The following is a 21559-nucleotide window of genomic DNA, read 5'->3' as shown; positions in this document are numbered from 1 at the left end:
ACTGTGTTAGTTTGAGTCTCAACAGCAACAACAGCAGGCTTCAGTTTGTCAGTGGTGAAGCTGTTGTTGTTAGGTGGCACTGAGTTGACTAGGACTTATATGTCCCAGTGGACTCTAGGGGTATGACAGGCAGGATGCAGCAATGTTGTTCTTGTTACTGCTATGTGCCATCGAGTCACCTGCAACCCATAGCAACCCTATGTACAGCAACTCAGAAGCCTGCCCTGTCCTGAGCCAGTCTTACTGATTCTGATAGATCTACCCTCATTGCCTTAGTTACTGTATCAATCCATCTCATCTGGGTTCTTCTCTCCTGCGCTGTCCCTCCACTCTTCTGAACATGATGTCCCTTTGCAAAGACTAGTCCCTCCTGGCCACATGTCCAAAGTATGTGAGACGGAGCTTCAAAATCCTAAGTCTCCAAGGAAAGGCTTGGTTTCACCCTCTCCAAGACAGACCTATTTGTTTTCTTGGCAGTCCATAGTATGTTCAAGATTCTTCTCCAGGACCATAACTCAAAGACATTGATTCTTCTTCTGTCATCCTTAGTCACTGTCCAGTTCTCTGATGCATAGCAAGTACTTGCGAAGACCATGGCCTGGATCAGATGCACCCTAGTCTCTAGACTGACATCATTGCATTTTAGTACTCTGGATAGGTCCCCGGCAGCATATTTTCCCAATGCAATTCATCTTTTGATTTCCTGACTGTTGGTGCCAAGAGTGTTGCTTGTGGAGCCGAGCAAGCTATAATTGTTAACAGTTTCAATCTCTTCTCCATCTATCATGGTGCTGCCAATTGGCCCAGTGGTGAGAATATTTGTCTTCTTAATGTTGAGCTTCAATCATATTGAAGACTACAGCTCTTGGCCTTCTGCAGCAAGCACTCCAGGTCCTCCTCACTTTCAGCAAGCAAGGTGGTGTCATTTGCATAGTGTAGGTTGTTGATGAGTCTTCCTTCAATCCTGATGCCACATTCTACCTCAGAAAGCCTAGCTTCCCAAATGAACTGTTCTGCATATAGATTGAAAAGGTATGGAGATAAGATACATCCCTGAAGCACTGCTTTCCTGATTTTGAACCACACAGTGTTTCCTTGCTCTGTTTTGAAGATTGCTTCCTGATCCTAGTATAGATTTCGCATAAGTACAATTAAGTGTTCTGGGATTCCCATTTTCCTCAAGGTTAGCCTTGTGAGAATGCCTTTGCTTAGTCAATGAAACACAGACATTCCTCTGGTCCTCTTTGCTTTTAGCCAAGATCCATCTGACACTGGTGATAATGTTTCTAGTGCCACCTTTTTTGGAATGGGAATAAATATGGATCTCTTCCCATCAGTTGACCAGATAGTTGTCCTCCAGATTTTTTGGCACAATCTGGTGAGCAAATCCAGGGCAGCGTCCGTTTGTTGAAATATGTGAATTGGTATTCCATCAATTCCTGGGGCTTTGTTTTTTGTCAAGTACTGCAGAGCAGCCTAAACTTCCTCCTTCTTCACTATTGCCTCTTGATTCTATGTTGTTTATTGAAATTCTTCTGTGTCAGGAGTATACAGGTGGTTGCATACTCCTTCCATCTTTTTCTTCTTTTTTTTTTTTTAATGCTTCCTGGATCGTACAGCGTCCTTAAGCATTGCAATGTGAGGCTTGACTTTGTTCTTTAATTCCTTTAGCTTCAGAAATGCTGGGCGAGTTCGGCCCTTTTGATATTCAGACTCCAGCTAGTTGCACATTTCATTTTAATACTTTGCCTTCTCTTCCTGAGCTTCCCTTTGAAATCTTCTATTCAGCTCCTTACCTTCTTGATTTCTTCTCTTTGCTTTGGCTTCTCAGCACTCTTGTGCAATATTCAAAGTCTCATCTGACATACATTTTGGTCTTTTCTTCTTCCTCCTTCTTTGTAATGACCTTTTGTATTTTTCATTGGACAATAATCTTGATATTTTCCCACAGCTCATCTGGTCTTCATTCTTTAGTGTTCAAGGCCTCACATCTGTTTCTGAGTTGGTTTCTAAATTCAGGGGGAGTTATTCTCAAAATCAAATTTTGACTCCTTTGGATGTGATGTGACCTTCTTTAGCTTTAAATTGAACTTGCATTTCAGTACTTGAATATTACCTAGTTCCAAACATAACACCTTCCTAATAATACACAAGAGGCTTACAAGCTAAGTTACCTTTAAAGCAGAACTAGAAACACACTTACAAGTTATTTTGCTGTACAGAGCCCAATACAAATATTTCACACCATCATTTCTCCAGGTTGCAGCACCTCATACAATAACCTCTCAACACAACATGTCATCTAGGAATTTCCTTCTGTTTTACACAGACACTCCAGTCCCTGCCCTAAGGCCAACAGGTAACTAAGTTTCGGAAAACAGTCTCCCCAGAAAACCCAGCGGTGGAAAATGTAAGTGGTACTTCTGTGTACCAGGTGTTCCAAAAAAAGCTAAGGTGGGATCTACTTTCTTCAGAAAAAGCCTCGTAACACTTTTTTCAGCCCAACCAGACATAGCTGTCTGCCTCTGTCACACAGAAGGCCCAGGAGAGACCTTGTTAAGGTGTCAGTGTCCCCATTGGAACCCCCGAGAAGGGAGTGCCACGTGAGAGGCTTCCTGTCTTCTAGGAAAAGCTGGCGTTTCCTCCACGCCCCAACAGCTGCTTCATTGCCCATCATTGAGCTGAAATGCCAGCGTGTGGCTTTATGCCTGAGAGTAGAAAAGAGGGCAGTGACGAACCTGAGCAATGTTATAATTAGCCCTGCTGCTGTGTGGTGCGACGCTGCCAGAGTCGGTGCTCCACTCACCCAGAGGGGCCCGCCCGCTCCTTCTCCCTTCTGTTGGTAGATACCTCAGCTGTATCTTCCCATCCAGACTCGGTCTCCTGGGATTGGAACGGCTCCAAAGTTTCAAAGTTGCTAGAACTAGCCTGCTCCGTGTATTAGGAAGGCGATGGTATCTTGTGTTTGTGTGTTAAAGGGGTTGAGTGTGTGTGTGTGTGTGTGTGTGTGTGTGTGTGTAAATGAGGAGGGGACGTGGGACAGTGTCAATGTGTTTGAGAGAGAATGTACATACCTATAATAGTTTAGGGCACAAGAGTTTGTGCTTATGTGTTTGTATAGTATGCATAAGGCATATGAGAGAGAAGATGAGAAACAGAGCATAAGAAATGTACGTGTGTCTGTATAAAAGATGTAAAAATGAAAGGTAATATGGGGAAGAGGGTACATAAGTGCGAGGGATATCATGGAATGGAGGTAGAGGGAGTATAGATGTGAATTTTTGTAGATGTGTGTAAGGAAGTAGATAGGAGTTTGTGTGTGTATATAGAATATTCAAGAGAATGACAAGTGTGTGTGCGCGTGTGTATGAATGTGTGAGAGAGAGAGTCAGAAGATAGAAAACATGGATGTTTATATGAGGTGGTATAAGGGAATGGAAAAACAGGAAATGGGGGTGTGTTTTTGTGCAGACGTGTGTGTGTGTGTGTGTATGTAAGGGGATAGAACATATGGACATTTCTATGGGGTGGTATAAGGGAATGGGAGAACAGGGGATGTGGATGTGTGTTGGTTCAGATGTGTATAAGGGAGTGAGTGTGTGTGTGTGAATGTGTGAGGGGATAGAACATATGGACATTTCTATGGGGTGGTATAAAGGCATGGGAGAACAGAGGGTGTGGGTGTGTGTTGGTTCAGATGTGTGTAAGGGAGTGAGAGAGAGTGTGTGTGTATGTGTGTAGAACATATGGACATTTCTGTGGGGTGGTATAAGGGAATGGGAGAACAGGGGGTGTGGGGGGTGTTGATTCAGATGTGTGTAAGGGAGTGAGAGAGTGTGTGTATGTATAGAACATATGGACGTTTCTATGGGGTGGTATAAAGGCATGGGAGAACAAGGGGTGTGGGGGTGTGTTGGTTCAGATGTGTGTAAGGGAGAGAGAGAGAGAGAGAGTGTGTGTGTGTGTGTGTAGAACATATGGACATTTCTGTGGGGTGGTATAAGGGAATGGGAGAACAGGGGGTGTGGGGGAGTGTTTGTGCTGATGTATGTAAGGGAGAGGGTGTGCTGTGCTGGGGGGAGAGGGATGCAGAGGGCCCTCCCAGGAGCTAGACTCCTCATTTCCCTCATGCAGCAGCACCTCCTACTCCAGAGCCCGAGCCCACATATCCCTTCTTCCATTCTCTCAGTGTATGAGGAACCGAAACGGCTTCCCTGTTTCTTACAAAGTCATCATCTTCACCATCATTAACAGACACTATTCAGCTCCCTCTGTCTGTGGCCATGGTGGGCAGAGCTTGCCTGGCTCACCCTGGCTTCCCTGGAAACCTAGGCCCAGAGAGATCATAGCTGAGTTAGAAGGCTTTGAACAAGTCACTACAGTTTCTTGAGGCTCATTTTCCTCATCGGTCAAATGAGGCTTGCAAGGTGATCACACAGGATCCCACAGGTATTTGATAGATTGAGGATCAAGGTTGAATGCTCGGTGCAAGTGGACTGTCTTTTTTCTGGTACAGTTTTGGGATCAAAATGTACTTATATGTTTGGGAGTCATGGGACCAGGGCTCAGGCCCCCGTGGCCATGACTCCCATTGCTGCCCCTCATGGCCCCCACATGCTAGCGTGTGTCTCCTTGTAGTTCCACAGCTGTGTTGTGAGCCCATCCGACCAGCGGGAGGACCTGAACTAATCCCCCTTTCTTCCACTGGTCACTCACTGTGTTGCTTTGTCCCCAGGTGGTGGGTGAGTGGAAATTCAGCAGGATTCACTGTGACATCTTTGTCACGCTGGATGTCATGATGTGCACAGCAAGCATCCTGAACCTGTGTGCCATCAGCATCGACAGGTGAGCACAGCCGGGTGGCAGAGGCGGCCCTGGTTACTCATCCTTTCAGCCGTTCCACTTCTCCACGAAGGCCAGGCTCTGTCTGGGATGTGGGTAAATGGCTGTGTGCCTGTGTGTCTAGTTAAGTGCAGCTTCCTTAAAGAAAAGCCATTTGCTGGATGGGGACATTCCCAGGAACACTCAAGACAGTGATGTAGAGGAGAAATCGCTTGTGTTTGACTAACGCTACCACTTGCTAGCGTATGACTTTGGGCAGTCTGTGGGAGTTCTCAGAATCCTCAAGTGATACGTGTGATCCAGGAGCAAACAGAAGCCAGTTAATCATTCCATGCTTGATTGGCATCACCAGTTGTCTCCATTGTCTGATCACTACAGTCCGGTTGAAGCAGTCAGATAAGCTTCATCGAGACGTACCAGCCATCTAGACCCAGGAAGGGCGGATGCCTCTGGTGTGTGCATTTTATGGAGTGAGGGCCCCATGGGCCCAGCCAGGCTCAGGCCCATATGCTCCGCGCCCTCCCCCTGCAGGTACACAGCTGTGGCCATGCCCATGCTCTACAACACGCGGTACAGCTCCAAGCGCCGAGTCACGGTCATGATTGCCATCGTCTGGGTCCTCTCCTTCACCATCTCCTGCCCCCTGCTCTTCGGGCTCAACAACACAGGTGAGTCCTGTCTGTCTGCCTGGGGCTCAGCTCGCTCTGATATGGGCAGAAGCCCAGTGAAGGCCATTTGCCATCTCTCAGCAAAGCAAGGTTGGTTCTCCTGGGCCAAGCTCAACCCACAGTGTTTTCAGGTTGGATTGGCTAGGAAATAAGGAGCCGGGGCACAATACAGTTAGAAGAACAAGATATAGGAGGATGTCTGGGCATTTTCACTTTTGTTTGAAGCAGGTCATATGGCCTTACAATGTGAAAGAAGGGGAGAGGGAGAGAGGGGAAGAGAGGAAGGAAAGAAGGGAGGGAGAGAGAGAGAGGGGGAGAGAGAGAGAGAGAAACTACTTGCATAAGGGAGGCTACTGGTACCCTGCTGATACTATTTTCTGTAAAAGTATTTTCTGAGGTTGTCGTCCCCTAGAAACAAATAGAAGGTGAACCAGTTAAGCATCCACATCTGTGTGAGGCAATGTAAGGAGCCTCTCAGAGGAGACAGCAAGTGCCACCTCTTGTCACACATGGAGCACAGCTTTTGTCCCAGAGACAAGAACGATGCAGAAGCACCTTCTGAGCCCATGGTCCGACAGGGTGCAATGATGTTTTGAGCATGTGTGATAGAAAAAGCATCACAGGAATTTCAAGAAGCAGGAAATAAGGTTAAACATACTTGGATTAAGCTAGGAAGGCCCTGAAGAAGAGGTTAAACATCTGTTAGATCCAGAAGGGAACATTATATTTGACTAAACTATTGATTCTTCAAATGGACACTTTGAACAAAGGTGAGCCGGCAAATAAGATCTGTAATTACAGACCTTTTTCTAATATATGAGAGCCCCAAATCATGGTTTATTCTTTTTAAACTTCGTATGTTCCACCATCTTTTTTTCTTGAGCATTCTTATGTGCTCACAGATGGCAGAAATAATGGCCAAGTAATGAGGGGTTACTAATGGCCAACTGATTATTGACTTGGAGACAGTCACAGCCCAGTGTTGTTTTTGCTGAAGGTCATGGTGTCAATACTGGCTTATATATTGCATGATTACTTACACCTAACATTTCCATACAGCCTTAGACATCTAGTCACGTTCTCTGCAAAGCTGTTGCTTTTTCCTGTGATGTTCGTAAGTACTCCCACGAGGTCATGGGGCCCAGTGGGCTGCTGATAGCCTGCCCTCCCTGTGGGGCTCTCTTTCCGCCAGATCAGAATGAGTGCATCATCGCCAACCCTGCCTTCGTGGTCTACTCCTCCATCGTCTCCTTCTACGTACCCTTCATCGTCACGCTACTGGTCTACATCAAGATCTACATTGTCCTCCGCAAGCGTCGCAAGCGGGTCAACACCAAGCGCAGCAGCCGAGCTTTCAGGGCCAACCTGAAGGCCCCACTCAAGGTTCTGAGATGCGCCGTCCCTCAGGGCCCTCACCTGACCATTACAAGGGGAGCTCACCCCATGCTTGGCCTGGGAACCCCCAGCAGGACAAGGCTTAGACTGACAGGGCTCCGAGCAGCTGGTGAAGCTGGATTTCATGGGCTTGGACCTCAGGGGAGCATCCTTGAGTCATCAGGGCAGGGGAGAGTGGCCAACGCGGGAGAGGACTCTGCATGGAGAACTTTGCAGCTGTGCCTGAACACAGTAGCCTGTAGCAGCCCCCATGGCACCTTCCCTTCTCTTTCCTTTGTTGTTTCTGTGTGTCCTTGAGTCCATTCCAAAGCACAGATGACAGAGTAGAACTGCTCCCTAGGACATCCTGGGCTGTAATCTTTAGGGGAGCAGATTGTCGGCTCTTTTTCTCCTGTGGAGAGGTTTGTGGGTTTGAACATGGACCTTTCTGTTAACAGCTGATCATGTCACCATTGCTCGATTAGGTCTCCACTCTGAACTCTGTCTCCCTTTCCTTCCTCTGACACCCCCACCCCCATTTCTTCTGCCTTCCATGCCCTCAGCCTCCCCCCTCCATGCACACCCCCTCCATCCTCATTGTCCTTTTCTTCTCTGTTTTCCTTCACCTCCCCCCCTTACATGATGCCAGTCGACCCCTCCACACAAACCTTCCTGAAGAGGAATAGGTGGGTGTAGAAATGACAAAACTTTGGGGCTAGATGCAACAGTTTCATATCCTGACCCTGCCACGTTTTGCTTCATAATCTTGGACAAGTTGCTTAATGCCTCTGAGCCTCGGTTTCCTCAGTTGTTAAGTGGGACTCGTAATACCAACCTCACAGGTGGTCTTGAGGATTCAAGGTGAGAAGGGGTGTGGAGGTTTCGGCTGGTGCCAAGCCCTTCGTAGACACTGGGTAGGTCAGGGCCCTTTTGTTTCTCATTGTGGCACCGGCCCTCACTCTGCCTCGATGACCTCCACACACCCCGTCCCTTTGAACACGGTGCCCAGTCCAGGCTCCCCTGCACGGGGGTCCCATCCCCGCCTGCACCACCCCCTCCCTCCTCGCCTTCGTGACCAGTGTCCTGGCTCCTCCACAGGGCAACTGTACTCACCCTGAGGACATGAAACTCTGCACCGTTATCATGAAGTCTAATGGGAGTTTCCCAGTGAACAGGCGGAGAGTGGTAAGTGCTCAGGTCAGGGGCTCAGGGCCAGGTCCTCCTGTCCCTGGAGAAGCCCGCCTCCCGCGGCTCCCTGTGACCTCACAGTCAGGGGAGCTGAGTCTCTGGGACCCCATTGTGCCTCAGATGCGGGCAGACTCAGCAAACACACCTCACAAGCAGGCTTGCTTCTGAAAGACTCAACAAGGTACCCCTCACACAAGAGAATGGTTGGGAGAAAGGACTTGACCATAATGACATAGCACAAAAGAAAGTGGCTCTCACTGTTTGTAGAATACCTGTTAAGTTCCTATTATCTCAGCAAATCCTCACACCAGCCCTGAGAGGTAAGTCTTCTGGAACTGATGGACCTTCATTTTACGGAAGAGGAAACAGAGGCTCAGAGGGAGGTTAGGTGACTCACTCAAGCCTACAGGACAGAGTTAATGAGAGTGCACACATCTGAATGCAGACTTACCTGTCGATTCCCAAGTCCCTGCTTTTGTTCTTTCCATGCCTGTCAGGGTGGGATTAAGGCTTGAGGATGAGGGACTGGAGCTAGCTGCAGGGGTGAAGGTGAAGGCAGCCCGGTAAGCTGAGCTCAGAGGCTCAGAATTGTAGCTAGCAGACCCCCGCTTTGCTCAGTGAGGCTATATCAGGATCCATGTAGGAGTAGAAAGTATCCCCTCCCTTAGGTGAGCAGGGGCTAGAGTAGGGAGCTCACCTGTGAGGTTCAAGACATGTATTCTTGGGAAGCAGGGTACCCATCTTTTGTAAGGGCCAGACTCTGAAAGACTGTTAGGATGCAAGTGCCAAAATGGGAGAGAGCAGTTGTGGTTCAGTGGTGGAATTCTCATCTTCTGTGTTGGAAACTTTAGTTTCACTCTGGGCCAGTGCGTCTCCTGTGCCACTACCACCCATCTGTCCGTGGATGCTTGTGTGTTGTTAGGATACTGAACAGGTTTCCGCCGGGCTTCCAGACAGACTAGGAAGGAAGGCAGGCTTGGCAATGTCCTTCTGATAATCAGTCAGTCAAATCCCAGTGGATGACCATGGTCCAGTCTACAAGCCATCACAGAGAGGCTGGAAAACTGGAACCCTTTTGTTCTATGGTGTATGATGCTGCTGTCAGTTTGGAGCCAATTCAGTGGCAGCCAACAACAGCCAAAACAGAGATCCAGTGCAGTTATGTCACGTGGGTGCACAGTGAGACTTAGATGTCAGAAGCTCAGCTGGGACCCCATGGTCTCAGAATGGAAGCACTCAAAGCAGAAACTAGGGAACTATGGGGGGGATACCTTCTTGACCTCTCTAAGTGACCCAGCAGGGAAAATGTGGAGCCTCAAGGTTCATCCTGTGGGTGCTGATGCAGGTGCCCTCTCTCACCCTGGCAGCCTCTGAGACAGAAGACCTTAGGCTTTTTGTGACAGCTGGTGGGATGGAGAGAAGCGTCCACTCTGCAGAGCTAGAGCATGAGATCCTGGAGGCAGGGCCTGAGCATCGTTCTATGATTTATCTCCAGCAGTCAGCTTGGCGCCTGGCACTTAACTAGCACTTAGTAAACATTTGCTCTATTGCTAAAAGAGCCGTGCCTGTAGGGTCATCGTGGCTGCTTAGGGAGGATCCTGCAGGCAACATGAAGCAGACAGGAACCTGGCTCCTGAACCCAGCAGTCTCCCCTGAGGTCATGCTCCCTGCCCTCATGGAAAGGTGGCGTTTGCAGGAAAGTTCCTCCCGGGGTGGAAGAGGAGGACACAGAGTCCAAGTGGGGTGGGTGCCAATGCCTGAGCACGCCCCTGATTTGCTCAGTTTTCTCTGACTCTGGTGCAGGATGCTGCCCGCCGAGCCCAGGAGCTGGAGATGGAGATGCTTTCCAGCACTAGCCCACCCGAGAGGACCCGGTACAGCCCCATCCCGCCCAGCCACCACCAGCTGACCCTCCCTGACTCATCCCACCATGGTCTCCACACTACCCCTGACAGTCCTGCCAAACCAGAGAAGAATGGGCATGCCAAAGACCACCCCAAGATTGCCAAGATCTTTGAGATCCAGACCATGCCCAATGGCAAAACCCGGACCTCTCTCAAGACCATGAGCCGCAGGAAGCTCTCGCAGCAGAAGGAGAAGAAAGCCACCCAGATGCTCGCCATCGTGCTCGGTGAGTCCCCCCGGGTGCTGGCCACAGTCCAGCCTGGACCAGTCGTCTTGGCGATGGACCCAACACTACCAGTCCCAGGCATGGCCTGCTGTGCCCTTTTCTGCTGTGGCACTGGGGGTTTGGGGAGGCATGGACAGGCAGTTAATAGCACAAATCAAATGTCTTAGAGTGTAAACAGCCCTAACAGGCAGAGTCTATGAGTATCCTGGGGAAACTGGGGTTTACAACTTACAGAACTTGACCAAGAAGAAACTATGACATGAACCCAAATCTGTGAACTTGAACCAAGCCCATTGCCATCAAGTCCATTCTGACTCCTAGTGACCCTAACTCACAAGGTTGTCAAGGCTATTTTCTTTACAGAAGCAGACTGTCACATCTGTTTCCCAGAGTGGCTAGTAGGTTCAAACTACAGTCCTTTAGATTAGCAGACAAGCCTTAATCACTGCATTACTAGAACTTGTGAACCAGACCCTCCCACAGTGCCTCCCTAAACCTCATGACTGGACAAACCACTGTTCCTCCCTCGTCTCCTTGTCTGTAGAGGAGCTCATTTTTCAAAGCTATGTGGTAGTAAAGCTGGAGACATTTGGTGAAAGCATCCTGTATACTTGTATAGAAAGTAAATGTTATTTTTTTGTGAGGGGGGTGTTTTTTTTTTTGCTCATGTTTGTCTTATGGAGGAACTAAGAAATTCCACTCACTTCAGCTTAATTAGGCTCCTATGAAGCCAGAGCTATGCAAAAATAAAAGAGGACTAGGAGAGGGAGTTCCTCATCCAGAGGAGGGCATGCATGGCCTTGCCAGACTTTAAGATGAGTCTTCCAGAAGGTCACCGGAAATCAAGGGCTGGACTGTTAAGTGTGGCTGAGAAAAGGAGGATCGGACGTGACTGTAGCTCCAGGTAAATTCATGAAGCCTTTCCACCTTCTTAATGTGCGTGGGATAGGTGATAAATTGTTCTTATTTCTGAATGAAAGATGGGGTCATAGGTATCTGAAGGGCTGAGTGGTGGTCGTGTAGCTGGGGTTGACAGCAGGTTCGGAGCAAGACCCACTCCCCTCCACAGAAGCTACCCTCTGCCTTCTGCTCTTTCCAGAGCAGGGACTCCTCCTGCCCCGTAGGCCGTACCTACATTGTGGCCCACAACAAAGGTTTTATCTGACCAATAGGCTCCTGGAGGAAGACACACCTGAGCTCGACAGGCAGAGTAGACAGGGAGCAGTGTGGTGGGGAGGGCAGAGGTACAGAGGCAGGCATCCCTGCACTGGTGTGTGCTCTGGGACTGGGAGTAGTTGATGAAGTCCTAGCAACAGCCTGGTCATTGGGAGCTACATAGAATTGAGTTTAGTTGTCAGCTTTGTGGTTGAAGGGTGCAGTGTCACTAGGTAAACCTAAGAACCATCCGAGTCTCCGTTTCCATCTACCTCACAGAAACGTCACAAGGACTTAGCAAATTGGGTTTTTTGTTTGTTTATCTTCTCCCTCGGGTGGTAGCATGACCCAGCCTTTGTCCCACCACAGCCATCAACAAATTCTGTCTACTTCCCTCTTCTGAGCAAGATGTCCTCAGAAATAAGCAAGAATTAGGATAGAAATTTCCATTTCTGCTATTCGACTGGGGGCAGTGTGTTAGCCTTTTGGGTTGGTTTGTTTCCAAACCCTTTGTCCTCTCTGGGATGTCTAGATGGCGTTTGAGGTGAGGGGTCTAGAGGAGGTTTGAGATGAAGCAAACATTTAGTCTACTCGACTGCTAACTGGAAGGTTAGGGGTTTGAATCCACCCAGGAGCACTAGGGAAGGAACACTGGTGATCTACTTTAGAAAAATCAGCCACTGAAAACCTCATGGAGCTGGGTTCTGCTCTGACACCCACGGGTTCATCAGGAGCTGAAGCTTTCTCAAAAACAACTTGAACTGGCAGGTACTGTTAGGTTCATTTGATACATGTGGAAAATGAGACTGAGGCAGGTGAAGCAACACAGGTGAATGTCACAGGAAGGTGTGTGGACCTGGACTTCTCACTCACTGTCCTTTCTGCTGCATCCTGCAGCCTCAGTACTGGGGCAGGGGCAACAGCACACCATCGAGGTGCCCCGCTGAGGGTGGACACTCTCAGCCCAGCTCCCCGGGGCTCTGGGAGCCCGCCTGACTGCTGCCCTCTCCTCCAGGCGTGTTCATCATCTGCTGGCTGCCCTTCTTCATCACTCACATCCTGAACATACACTGTGATTGCAACATCCCGCCTGTCCTGTACAGCGCCTTCACGTGGCTGGGCTACGTCAACAGCGCCGTGAACCCCATCATCTATACGACCTTCAACATCGAGTTCCGCAAGGCCTTCATGAAGATCCTACACTGCTGACTGCTGCTGGCCCACACAGCAGCTGCTTCCCACCTCCCGCCCCTGGTGGGCCTGGCCTCCGTGTCGGGGCACCTTGGGCTGGAAGGTGCAGGGTGGACTCAGCCCTCCCTTCCCATGGGGCAGGCCCTGCAGTGTTAGCTCGCTCAGCGCCCCTCACGACCCACACACCTTTGCTCCACCTGGGAAGTGTGGGAGATCCAGGTGCCGCCCTCAGCCGGACCCCTGACCTAGGCTCAGCTCACGGAGTTTCCTCCTGCTGCCAGGCCCCGTCTCCTTGGCACCAAAGATGCAGGCACCTTTCTTCTTCTTTCTCTGGGGGTCTGTGGGTGTCATCCAGAGTCACGGCTCAGAAGCTGAGGGCTCCCTGTCTGCTGGACATGCCCCCATCTTCACAGGCGTGCACTGGAACAGCCAGTGGAGAGAAAGAGCTGGGCCATGCATACCCCGTAAGGCTCATACTAGGATAGCAAGGGTTCTTGCCAAGGCCCCAGGTACTTTGAGTCCTGGGAGACCCATGTATATACCAGACCACAGGCGAACCCCAGAGAAGTCCACGCCAAAACTCTGTGCTCTGCCCCCTAAAAGCCGCTACTTTTCTCAATCGTGGTTCTCAATCCATGGCCCCCTCACCCCGCCACGCTGTCACAGCTCCTCATGTGCCTGCCACACCCACTGAGGGGAGACCAGTCCCTGACCAAGGACCCCAGGGGGGGTCTGTGGGGAGAGGAACTGCTGAAGGCCCTTGGATGTGCCTCTTCTCTGAACAAATGCTAGTTCAGCCTGGTGCCCGGAGGGATGCTGGCTCCTCACTGTGTCTGGGAGGCCTGGCTATGAGTGTCTAAGGCTCTCTGCAGGGGCTTCCTCCTGCCCCATCACCACCTCCCTTCTCTATTCCTGTTGCCTCCTCTCCGATTCTCCACCCCTTCCACTGCCTCTGCCTTAGAGGAGCCCATGGCTGAGAGGCTGCTGGTATCTTCTGACTTGGCCTGGCCCTGCCCCAAGGGAGGGGGTGAAGCTGCAGCTTGGGAAGAGCCCCGGGCCCCAGACTCTGTAACATCACCAGACATGCACTAAACCAATAAAACTTTGACAAGAGCTGCATTCCCGGACGCCTGGGAGCCTGGGGCTGTGCCACCTTTTCCCTCAGCAGTGGGCATAGCTAAGTCCCTGTGCTGGCCTGGAGATAGAGTCTAAAAGGCGCTTTTGAATGAGTGTGGCTGTCAGGGTGGACAGGAATTTGTTGAAAAGGCAGAGAGAAGCTGTTCTGGAAGGAACAAGTAGAAGATGGGGTGTGGAGGGGAGAAAGGGCACTCCCTGCTGGTTTCTTCCTCATTCCTGTCTTCTCTTTCAAGCTGACATGAGTTGCCCCAGTGTAGATGTTCATACCCAACCCAGGTAAGAGCTTGTCCCTGACCCGCAGCTGTCAACTCTGACAGGATCGTTGTCCAATGGTGCACCTGTACCATGAGCAGCAGGGCCCACCAGAGGGAGGGCTAGGTTGTCACCCCTCCCCACTTCTTCTCCCAGGTCTGAAGGAACCTCCCTATTAACCACTGGAATTCTAGGGACACAGTGGCCTGGGAGGTGCAGTGCTGCCCATGTCTGTCTCTTCTTTCAATCCTTCTCCGGATTTTCTTCCTCCGAGGCTGCCTGTGAGGAGCAGCCCTGTGTGCTCTGGCAAAACGGTGACCCCTTCTTGCCTAGGCAAGTGGTGGATTTGAACTGCCGATCATTCTATAATTAGCAATCAAGTGCTTTGACCACTACCCCATATGGGCATCTCCCTTCCTCAGGACAGAAGGCCAGCTTCCAGGCCCTCAGGGCCTCAGCTTGGTACTGCTGATAACAGAAATTTGGCTTTTAAATATGAAATTTAAAAAATCAGGCCAGCGAAGGAGGACTAGTCTTACAACCTGAGCATAACAGTGTGATGACAAACAAGGTACCAGCACCCACGGGCTCAGGCTCTGGGGAACTGTCAGGGCATAATTTGCATGCTAAATACAGTATTTTTAGCACCAAAGTTTGGAGCACTTAACTTGCCCTGAACACTTAATTATGGACTTTGATCTTCTCCCTGAACCTGAATGGAGCGCTGAGCCCAGGGGGAGGTACTTGTCCCCAGGAGCACCCGGATTCCAGAAGAAGGCCAAGAAAAAGCACCAAGTATACCTTGAACAGGGGCAGTAACCCGTGGCCACCTCCTGGGAAAGGCATCGGAGCCCCAGAGAGGATACAGACCCCCGGGGATCTCATCTCAACTCTAGGACGTCCACACTCACCCTGCCCCAGGACACTCACCACGTGGATGGGAGAACTTGGCCTTGAGAGGAGCTGAAAAGTTCACAGGTTTATCAGCTGCAGTGTGGGGAGGGAAGAGAGATGGAAGGAGCTAGGAAGAAAGAAAGGGGAGAAGGAAGGGGGCGAAGGCAGCGCCACAGCCTGAGGCACAGGGAGCTGACAGGAAGGAAAGGCGAAGAGGGCAGGGCAGGGGCGGGGGGCGGGCCAGGGAAAGTTGCCCACAGCTGTCACGAAGCTTCACGTCTTTCTTGCAGACAGCGGATTGACAGCTCGAGTGGGCAGGGGGAGGGCCGGTTCCGCCCCCTCCCCCCTCAGTAGTTCAGGGGCGCAGGGGATGGGAGGAGGGGGGCGCAGAGCGCAAGGTGGAGGGCAGCCAGGCTCTGCTTCACTCTAAAGAGGCCTTGACGGTGACCCCTCTGCTTGACCTCGGAGAGGAAGCTGGAGGCTGGCGGGATGGGGGGCGGGGGAGCCTGAGCCCCTCTGATTTCCTCCACACTCTGCCTGTCGGGGCGTTTCTGTCTCAGTGCCTGTCTCTCTCTGTAGGATGCCTTGTAATAAAAAGATCACCCATCTGCCTTTATAACCATGGAAAACCTCTGTTCCCCCAGTGCGGCTTCTCGCTCGGGCACACACACACCACCCTCCCAGAGCATTTACTGGATTCACTGCTTGTCAAGTCGGAACTGGCCAATAGCTGATCCTTTGGTGGGATTTTGGAGGCTGTAAATCTCACAGGAAGAGATGGCTCATCTTTCTCCCTTGGAGGCTGGTGGATTCAAACTTTGATAGAGGCTACACCTTAGCAGCTCAACTTCCTGTGAGCTAGCCCACCAGAGCGCCCTCCAAAGATGGGCAGGTCGGTCCTGAGCGATTTACAACCTTGGAGACCCAGCTGTGAGTCTGTTTTGACTCAATGTCAAAGAATTTGTTGGGGTTTGTTTTGTTTTTTTTTTTTGTTTGTTTGTTTTTTAAAGGAGTAAGTAAGTCCAGTGGTGCTTTGGTTAAGAGAATTCAGCTGCTAACTAATAGGTCAGGAATTCAAACCCACAAGTCACTCTAACAGGAAAAAAATGAGACAATTTGTTTCTGTAAGAAATTTTAACTTGGAAAACTTCTGCTCTGTTCTTCAGGGTTGTTATGAGACTGTATTGGGTAAGGAGTAAGACGTCCCAGTGGTGCAGAGCTTAAGCACTCGGGAGCTAATCATTGTCAGTGACTTGAACCCCACCAGCTCCTCTGTGGAAGTAAAAACCAAGCAGTCTGTTCCCTCAATGTTTACAGCCTTGGAAACCATGTGGAGAAAGACCTCTCCTACACAGGGTCACTAGATTGGGATCTCACTGCACTCAGGGCAGTGAGTACGCAGGTCCCTGAGGACACAAACAGGCTGTAGACGGTGGACTTGATCCCTGCCTTTATGGAGTCTAGCAGAGTGGTAGCCATTAATGAATCATGACACCTCTGTTTCTGTGGGCAGAGCCTGGGCAGGGCTGGGGGCTGCTGCCATGGCCTCTGAGGGTAGACACCACTGTGCCTATCTGCGACCCCATGCACCAAGCATCCCTCACTATGTGATGCACAGCCCAGCAATGCCTTGATAGTGAATGGTGGAGAATTGTGGAGGTTAGAAAACAGCGTGGAGGCCTTACAGGATGGCTGGGACAGGGGGCCTAGGAAGCATTTGCTGGCGTTGCTCCTCTGGTGACCTCAGAATAGACATAGTTGACCAACAACTTGAAACACCAATGACTAACCTGTCTTGGGGGCATTTCCAGTGCCCCCACTCATGTGTGAAACCTCCCCAAGACATCTTGTGGCCCAGCCGCTGCATGTCTTCCTCTTTTACCTGTTAGAGCCCTGTCCTGTGCCCAGCAGACCTATGTGGACTATGCTGGGCTGTGTCTGCTAATGTTTAGGAAGGGTCTAGGGAGAGATATTACTATCCTGTGGCTGCTTTAACAAAGTACCACAAATGAAATGTCTGAAAATCATGGAAATGTATTCCCCTCATAGATCTGGAGGTTAAAAATGAGAATGAAGATATTGGTGGAATCATACTTCCTTCAGAAGCTTGAGGGGAGAACCTTTCCTTGCCTCTCACAGCTGCCTGTACTTGCCAGCGGTCCTTGGCTTTCTTGGTCTGTGGTTACACAACTCCAGTCTGCCACCTCTCCCCAGTGTGTCTTTATACATGACCTTCTTATAATGCACTTAAATCCAGTATGATTTCCTCTTAACTCATTACATCTGCAAAGATGGTCTTATCTCCACACAGTGGTGTAGTCTCTGGGGAGTTGTATGCTTACCCAAAGGTGGAGCCTCTCTGTGTGGTTCAAATCCACCAAGAGCAACGTGGAAGAAAGATGGGCAATCTTCTCCCATGTGATTTACAGCCTCTGAAACCCCCTGAATGATCAGCTATGAGTTGAGTCTGACTTTATGGCATTGACTTTGAGTTTTAAGGTTCCAGTGGACATGGATTTGATCCATTCAACCAAGTACCCTAGACTTGAACTACATGACCTCATGTTCTCATAACTCTTACGGAGCCACTCACACTGTCATCTCTTCTCACATATTGAGGGTTGGTTTAGCAAGGAGTATCATTCTCCCTCTAAATGGACTTGCTCGCTCCCTCATTGCCATTGAGTCTGACCCAACTCATAGCTGACCCTCCAGTGAGTGAGACCATCCAGTACATCTCACAGAAGATGATTGGCCATCTTTCTCCTACAGAATCACTGGTAGAACTTCTAGAAAGGTGGCATCTTTCTGTTCACAGTGTGACTCCCTGGGGACTCCCCCATCACCAGAGACCCTTCTAAATGGACTGGCAAAGGAAAAGAAACAGTGACTTCTGAGTGTATCCTCATCAAAAGGCTGCCTTGTCTGTGTGCTCCTCCAACCCGTCCTTCCCCCCCCACCTTCCAAACCTTTTTGATGAGGACAAACAGCAAGAAACTAACATATAAAGTACTTGCTAATTGCCAGGTCTTTTGGCATCTCGTGTAATTATGACAATAACCCAGTGAGAGAAGCATTTTCTCTGCTACAGATGATGCAAATACGGCTAACAGAGCTATAGCAATCTAAGGCTATGCCCGTCAGCTTGGCTTGGACCCTGGTCTGTCTGTCCTTAAAGCTCATAGTCTGTCCAACTTTCCACAGTTCCAGCCTCTGCCTCAGCCCAGCCAGATCACTTAGTGACAATTCTAAACATCCCTAGGAAACCTCCACGGGACACCTCCTTTGACATGGGACCAAGGGAGGTGCTGTCTGTCTGCCTCTCTTTAGGAGTGGCTTAGATAGGGATGTGCTGGCCAGAACTGGCTTGAACTAGTTACCACAGGTCTCCTAGGAGGAAGCAGAGGTCTGAGGCTCCTTAGCCTACATCTAGTGACCATAAGTGTTGAAATGACTTCTTAGGATTTATCCTCATGGGGTCCCTGGTCCTGGCCTGGCCTGGACAATAGGATCAAAAGGATCGCGTGCTTGTTCTTACTTCTTTCTCCCAGCCAGGACTTTAGTCCTTGCTTTGCTCTACTTCTTTCAAAGAGGATGAAGACACTCCTGGCCCCCTGTGGTTTAGGACTGCCTTTCCTGTGTCTGGATCTGAGTTTGCCTGGCTCTAAATCTTCAGGCCCCCACCCCTTTCCTGCCTTATGTGTGATGTTGGTGCCAGATCCGATTCAGCGTGCAAGGAGAAGCCAACAGATCTGTCCCCTCCCCATTTCACCTCCCTGCTCAATGGTGCTCTGGGGAAGACATCTCCAGGGAGCATTTTAAACAGCAATTCTTGCGTAAGTCTTCATTGCAGGTAGAATGGGGAAAGGGCCTGGCGGCTGGCAGGACCTGTGAGGATGGGACAGTCTGACAATGGCCTGGGCCCCAGGCTTCAAAAGTTCCTGAGCATTCCCCCCCAGGAGAGCAAAAGGCCTCTCCCCACCTGTCTTCATAGCTGTGTGAAGGAAGGTTTCCGAGGGAGAGCATAGGACGCCCCCTGGTGGGGTTTTCAACCCCGCCACTCTTCAGAGTCACGAGGACCTTTGTTGTCAAGTTGGTGCGGGGATCCTGCCCTACGGATTCTGGTCTAATAGCTCAAGGAGAGTCCAGGTGGTGCAAACGATTAAATCTTCACCTCTAACTAAAAGTCTAAGGGTTCAATTCCTCAAGGCATCAGAAGAAAGGTCTGGCAATCTACTTTTGAAGAAACTCAGCCCTCAAAACTTATACGTGCTGGAGTCCACTCCAAGGCAACTGGCTCAAGGCCAGATGCTGGTACTTTGAAGACTCTCCACCGCTTTTCTCAAGCAGGAGTAATTGCCACTTGGGGCTCCGCCCAGCTGAGGCCTCCCTGGGCTCACTCCTCCATGAGGCTAGTCACGTCTCCACAACCCAAGAGGCCTTAGCCTCGGTCTCAGGGCCACAGGGTGGCAATGCTGCCATCTCTGCTAAAGGACTCATGAACTCAGCAGGACTGTATGTGGGGTGACAAGCTTCCTCCGGATCACCCCTCTCACCTCTCTCAGAAGTAGAGGCTGCTGACTGGTCATCAGTGTCTAGCCCTGAATGCTCAGCCCAGAAAAGCAAAGTGACTAGAAAACAAAACAAAACAAAAAAAACCCTGCCGACTGGCTGGGGTGAGAATGGGCCAGAACAGGTTCCCTTTCTCTGACTCTGTAAAGTCCTGCGCTTGGAGGGGGTCCTGTCCTGCCCCCTGTCCCCTGCTCAGCCCCGCCTATTGGCTGGTTTCCTGTCAACCCTGGAGAGAGGGTGAAAGTCAGGGCCTGGCTGATGGGAAGCCTATCACAGCTGAGCCAGGGCTCAGGTCACACAGGATAGAGGGAGGGCCTTCTGTCCTGCCCCAACCTGCCTCACAACCAGCAGGGCGGACAGGCCAGGCCAGCCTGTGGATGGAAGGGTGTGGTCAATAGGAGAGGCCTCTGAGCCACAACTGGGGAGGGAGGTCCCCCTGCCATCTCCACATTGAACCCAGATTACCTACCCCTCAACCCCTGTCACCTCCCTCCATCTGCTCCTCCACCTCCTCCTCTTAACACACACACACACACACACACACACACATTACGCCTCACACCACTTTACCCCACTCCACATCGACCAAACTTCCACCATGGAGCTTATCCCAACACAAAGGAACTCTATGAGACAGAGAAAGCCTGCCTCACGGGTTTCTGAGACTCTATACCCTTAGGGGGAACAGCCTGGCTCATTTTTCTCCCACAAGGCAGCAAGGTTTGAAGCACTGATCTAGAAGTCAGCAGCTAAACATTTTAACCGCTATGCAGCCAGTGTCCTAGCACCCCAACAAGAACCATGTGTACACCACATACACAAATGCAGACTATACACAACTCCTGCTATTTGCTTCCTTGACGCCTTTGAGCTGTGGTGCTGGAGAAGAGTATTGAATGTACCATGGACTGCCAAGAAAACAAACAGATTCATCCTAGAGAGGATTAAACCAGGCTGCTCCTTGGAGGCAAGGATTCTGGGGCTTCGTCTGACATACTTTGGACATGTTGTAAGGAGACACAGGTCTTTAGAGAGGGACATCATGCTGGGTAGAGTGGAGGGACAGTGCAGGAGGGGAAGACCCTCTATCAGGTGGATTGATTCAGTGACTAGGGTACTCGGGATGGGTTTGTCAGAGGCAATGAGATTGACACAGGATAGAGCACGGTTTAGGACTGTTGTACATAGGGTCGCTATGAGTCGCAAACGACTCGACGGCACTAACAACAACAGCAGCCTCCTCCTCCATGCAAATACACACACACACACACACACACACACACATATACTGTTATTGCTATTCATGGCCATCAAGTTGGAACTGACTCATAGTTGACCCTTCAGCAGGTTTTCAGAGGCAGTAAATGCATGGGAGGAGAATGCCCATCTTCCTTCTGCAGAGCAGCTAGTAGACTTCACAATGTATCTTTCAGTTGCCAGCGTAAGTTCTCACCAGTAGGCTAATACACACCAATGTCTGTATATTTACTGGCCCCATGAGATCAGTCTTTTTCTGGAGGCAGAACAATATCACCACTTTATTCAAACTACAGGGTCGAAGCTTGTATACAAAGCAGGGTGGAGCAGGGATCCCAGGAACTAGCATTCCACATTGGATCACTGAGCCACAGTGGAACACACCCTTCCTTCACCCCAAGAGACTATGTGGGAGACCCAGGCATGGGGACCAGGGCCAGCTGAAAGGCGTGGTTAGCTTGGCCAGAGGGCCTAGCTAGCCTATTTATTGTGAGCAGAAATGCCCTCTCAACTTTCATCAGCTGCTGCTTGAACAAAATAAGTTGAGTCCTTTTCTCCTGGCCCAGCCTGAGGTCACACAGCACAAGCTGGAGGGAACCCACTACCCTTTAGGCCTCCCTTTGATAGCTTGCCTCTGATGCTACAGGAGGGAGCAGGAGTCATGGTGGGGATGGGTGGGATTCCTGGAGTCCAGGAGAATGAGGCCTGCAGGAGATGTACTTGGGGAAGGCCCTTTCCCCAGCCGCACCCTCAGGGGTGCCTCTCCCTCCTTATCCACCATTGCCAAGCTCCTGCTTCATCTGAGGCTGAAAGGAGAGAGAGGAGTTCAGTTGCGGAAGGGGCCCTCAGGAAGCTCACCTTGACCTTGAACCACCCCACTTCCTTCAGGGCCCCCTTC

At 50.5% G+C, this 21559-nt stretch overlaps 1 protein-coding gene across 2 annotated transcripts in view; it reads left to right on the top strand.

Moving 5' to 3' along the window:
• The window catches only part of DRD2 (dopamine receptor D2), a 93266-nt gene extending 80533 nt beyond the window's left edge, over nt 1-12733 (top strand). Inside the window, exons 3-8 of one of the 2 annotated variants that reach the window (XM_006890788.1) lie at nt 4736-4845; nt 5374-5510; nt 6703-6893; nt 7983-8069; nt 9876-10203; nt 12374-12733. In XM_006890788.1, the coding sequence (XP_006890850.1) occupies nt 4736-4845; nt 5374-5510; nt 6703-6893; nt 7983-8069; nt 9876-10203; nt 12374-12567 (1047 nt within the window). In that variant the 3' untranslated portion in view covers nt 12568-12733. The remainder of the gene's footprint in view (nt 1-4735; nt 4846-5373; nt 5511-6702; nt 6894-7982; nt 8070-9875; nt 10204-12373) is intronic. The other variant, XM_006890789.1, reaches the window with a different exon arrangement.
• The last annotated feature ends 8826 nt before the right edge of the window (nt 12734-21559 follow it).

The sequence above is a fragment of the Elephantulus edwardii genome, unplaced genomic scaffold (assembly GCF_000299155.1).
Source record: "Elephantulus edwardii isolate Elephantulus edwardi_28Jun2011 unplaced genomic scaffold, EleEdw1.0 scaffold00093, whole genome shotgun sequence".
In the NCBI taxonomy this organism is placed as follows: domain Eukaryota; kingdom Metazoa; phylum Chordata; class Mammalia; order Macroscelidea; family Macroscelididae; genus Elephantulus; species Elephantulus edwardii.
The sequence above is the reverse complement of the archived record's forward strand: the minus strand, read 5'-3'. Positions and strand labels throughout refer to the sequence as shown.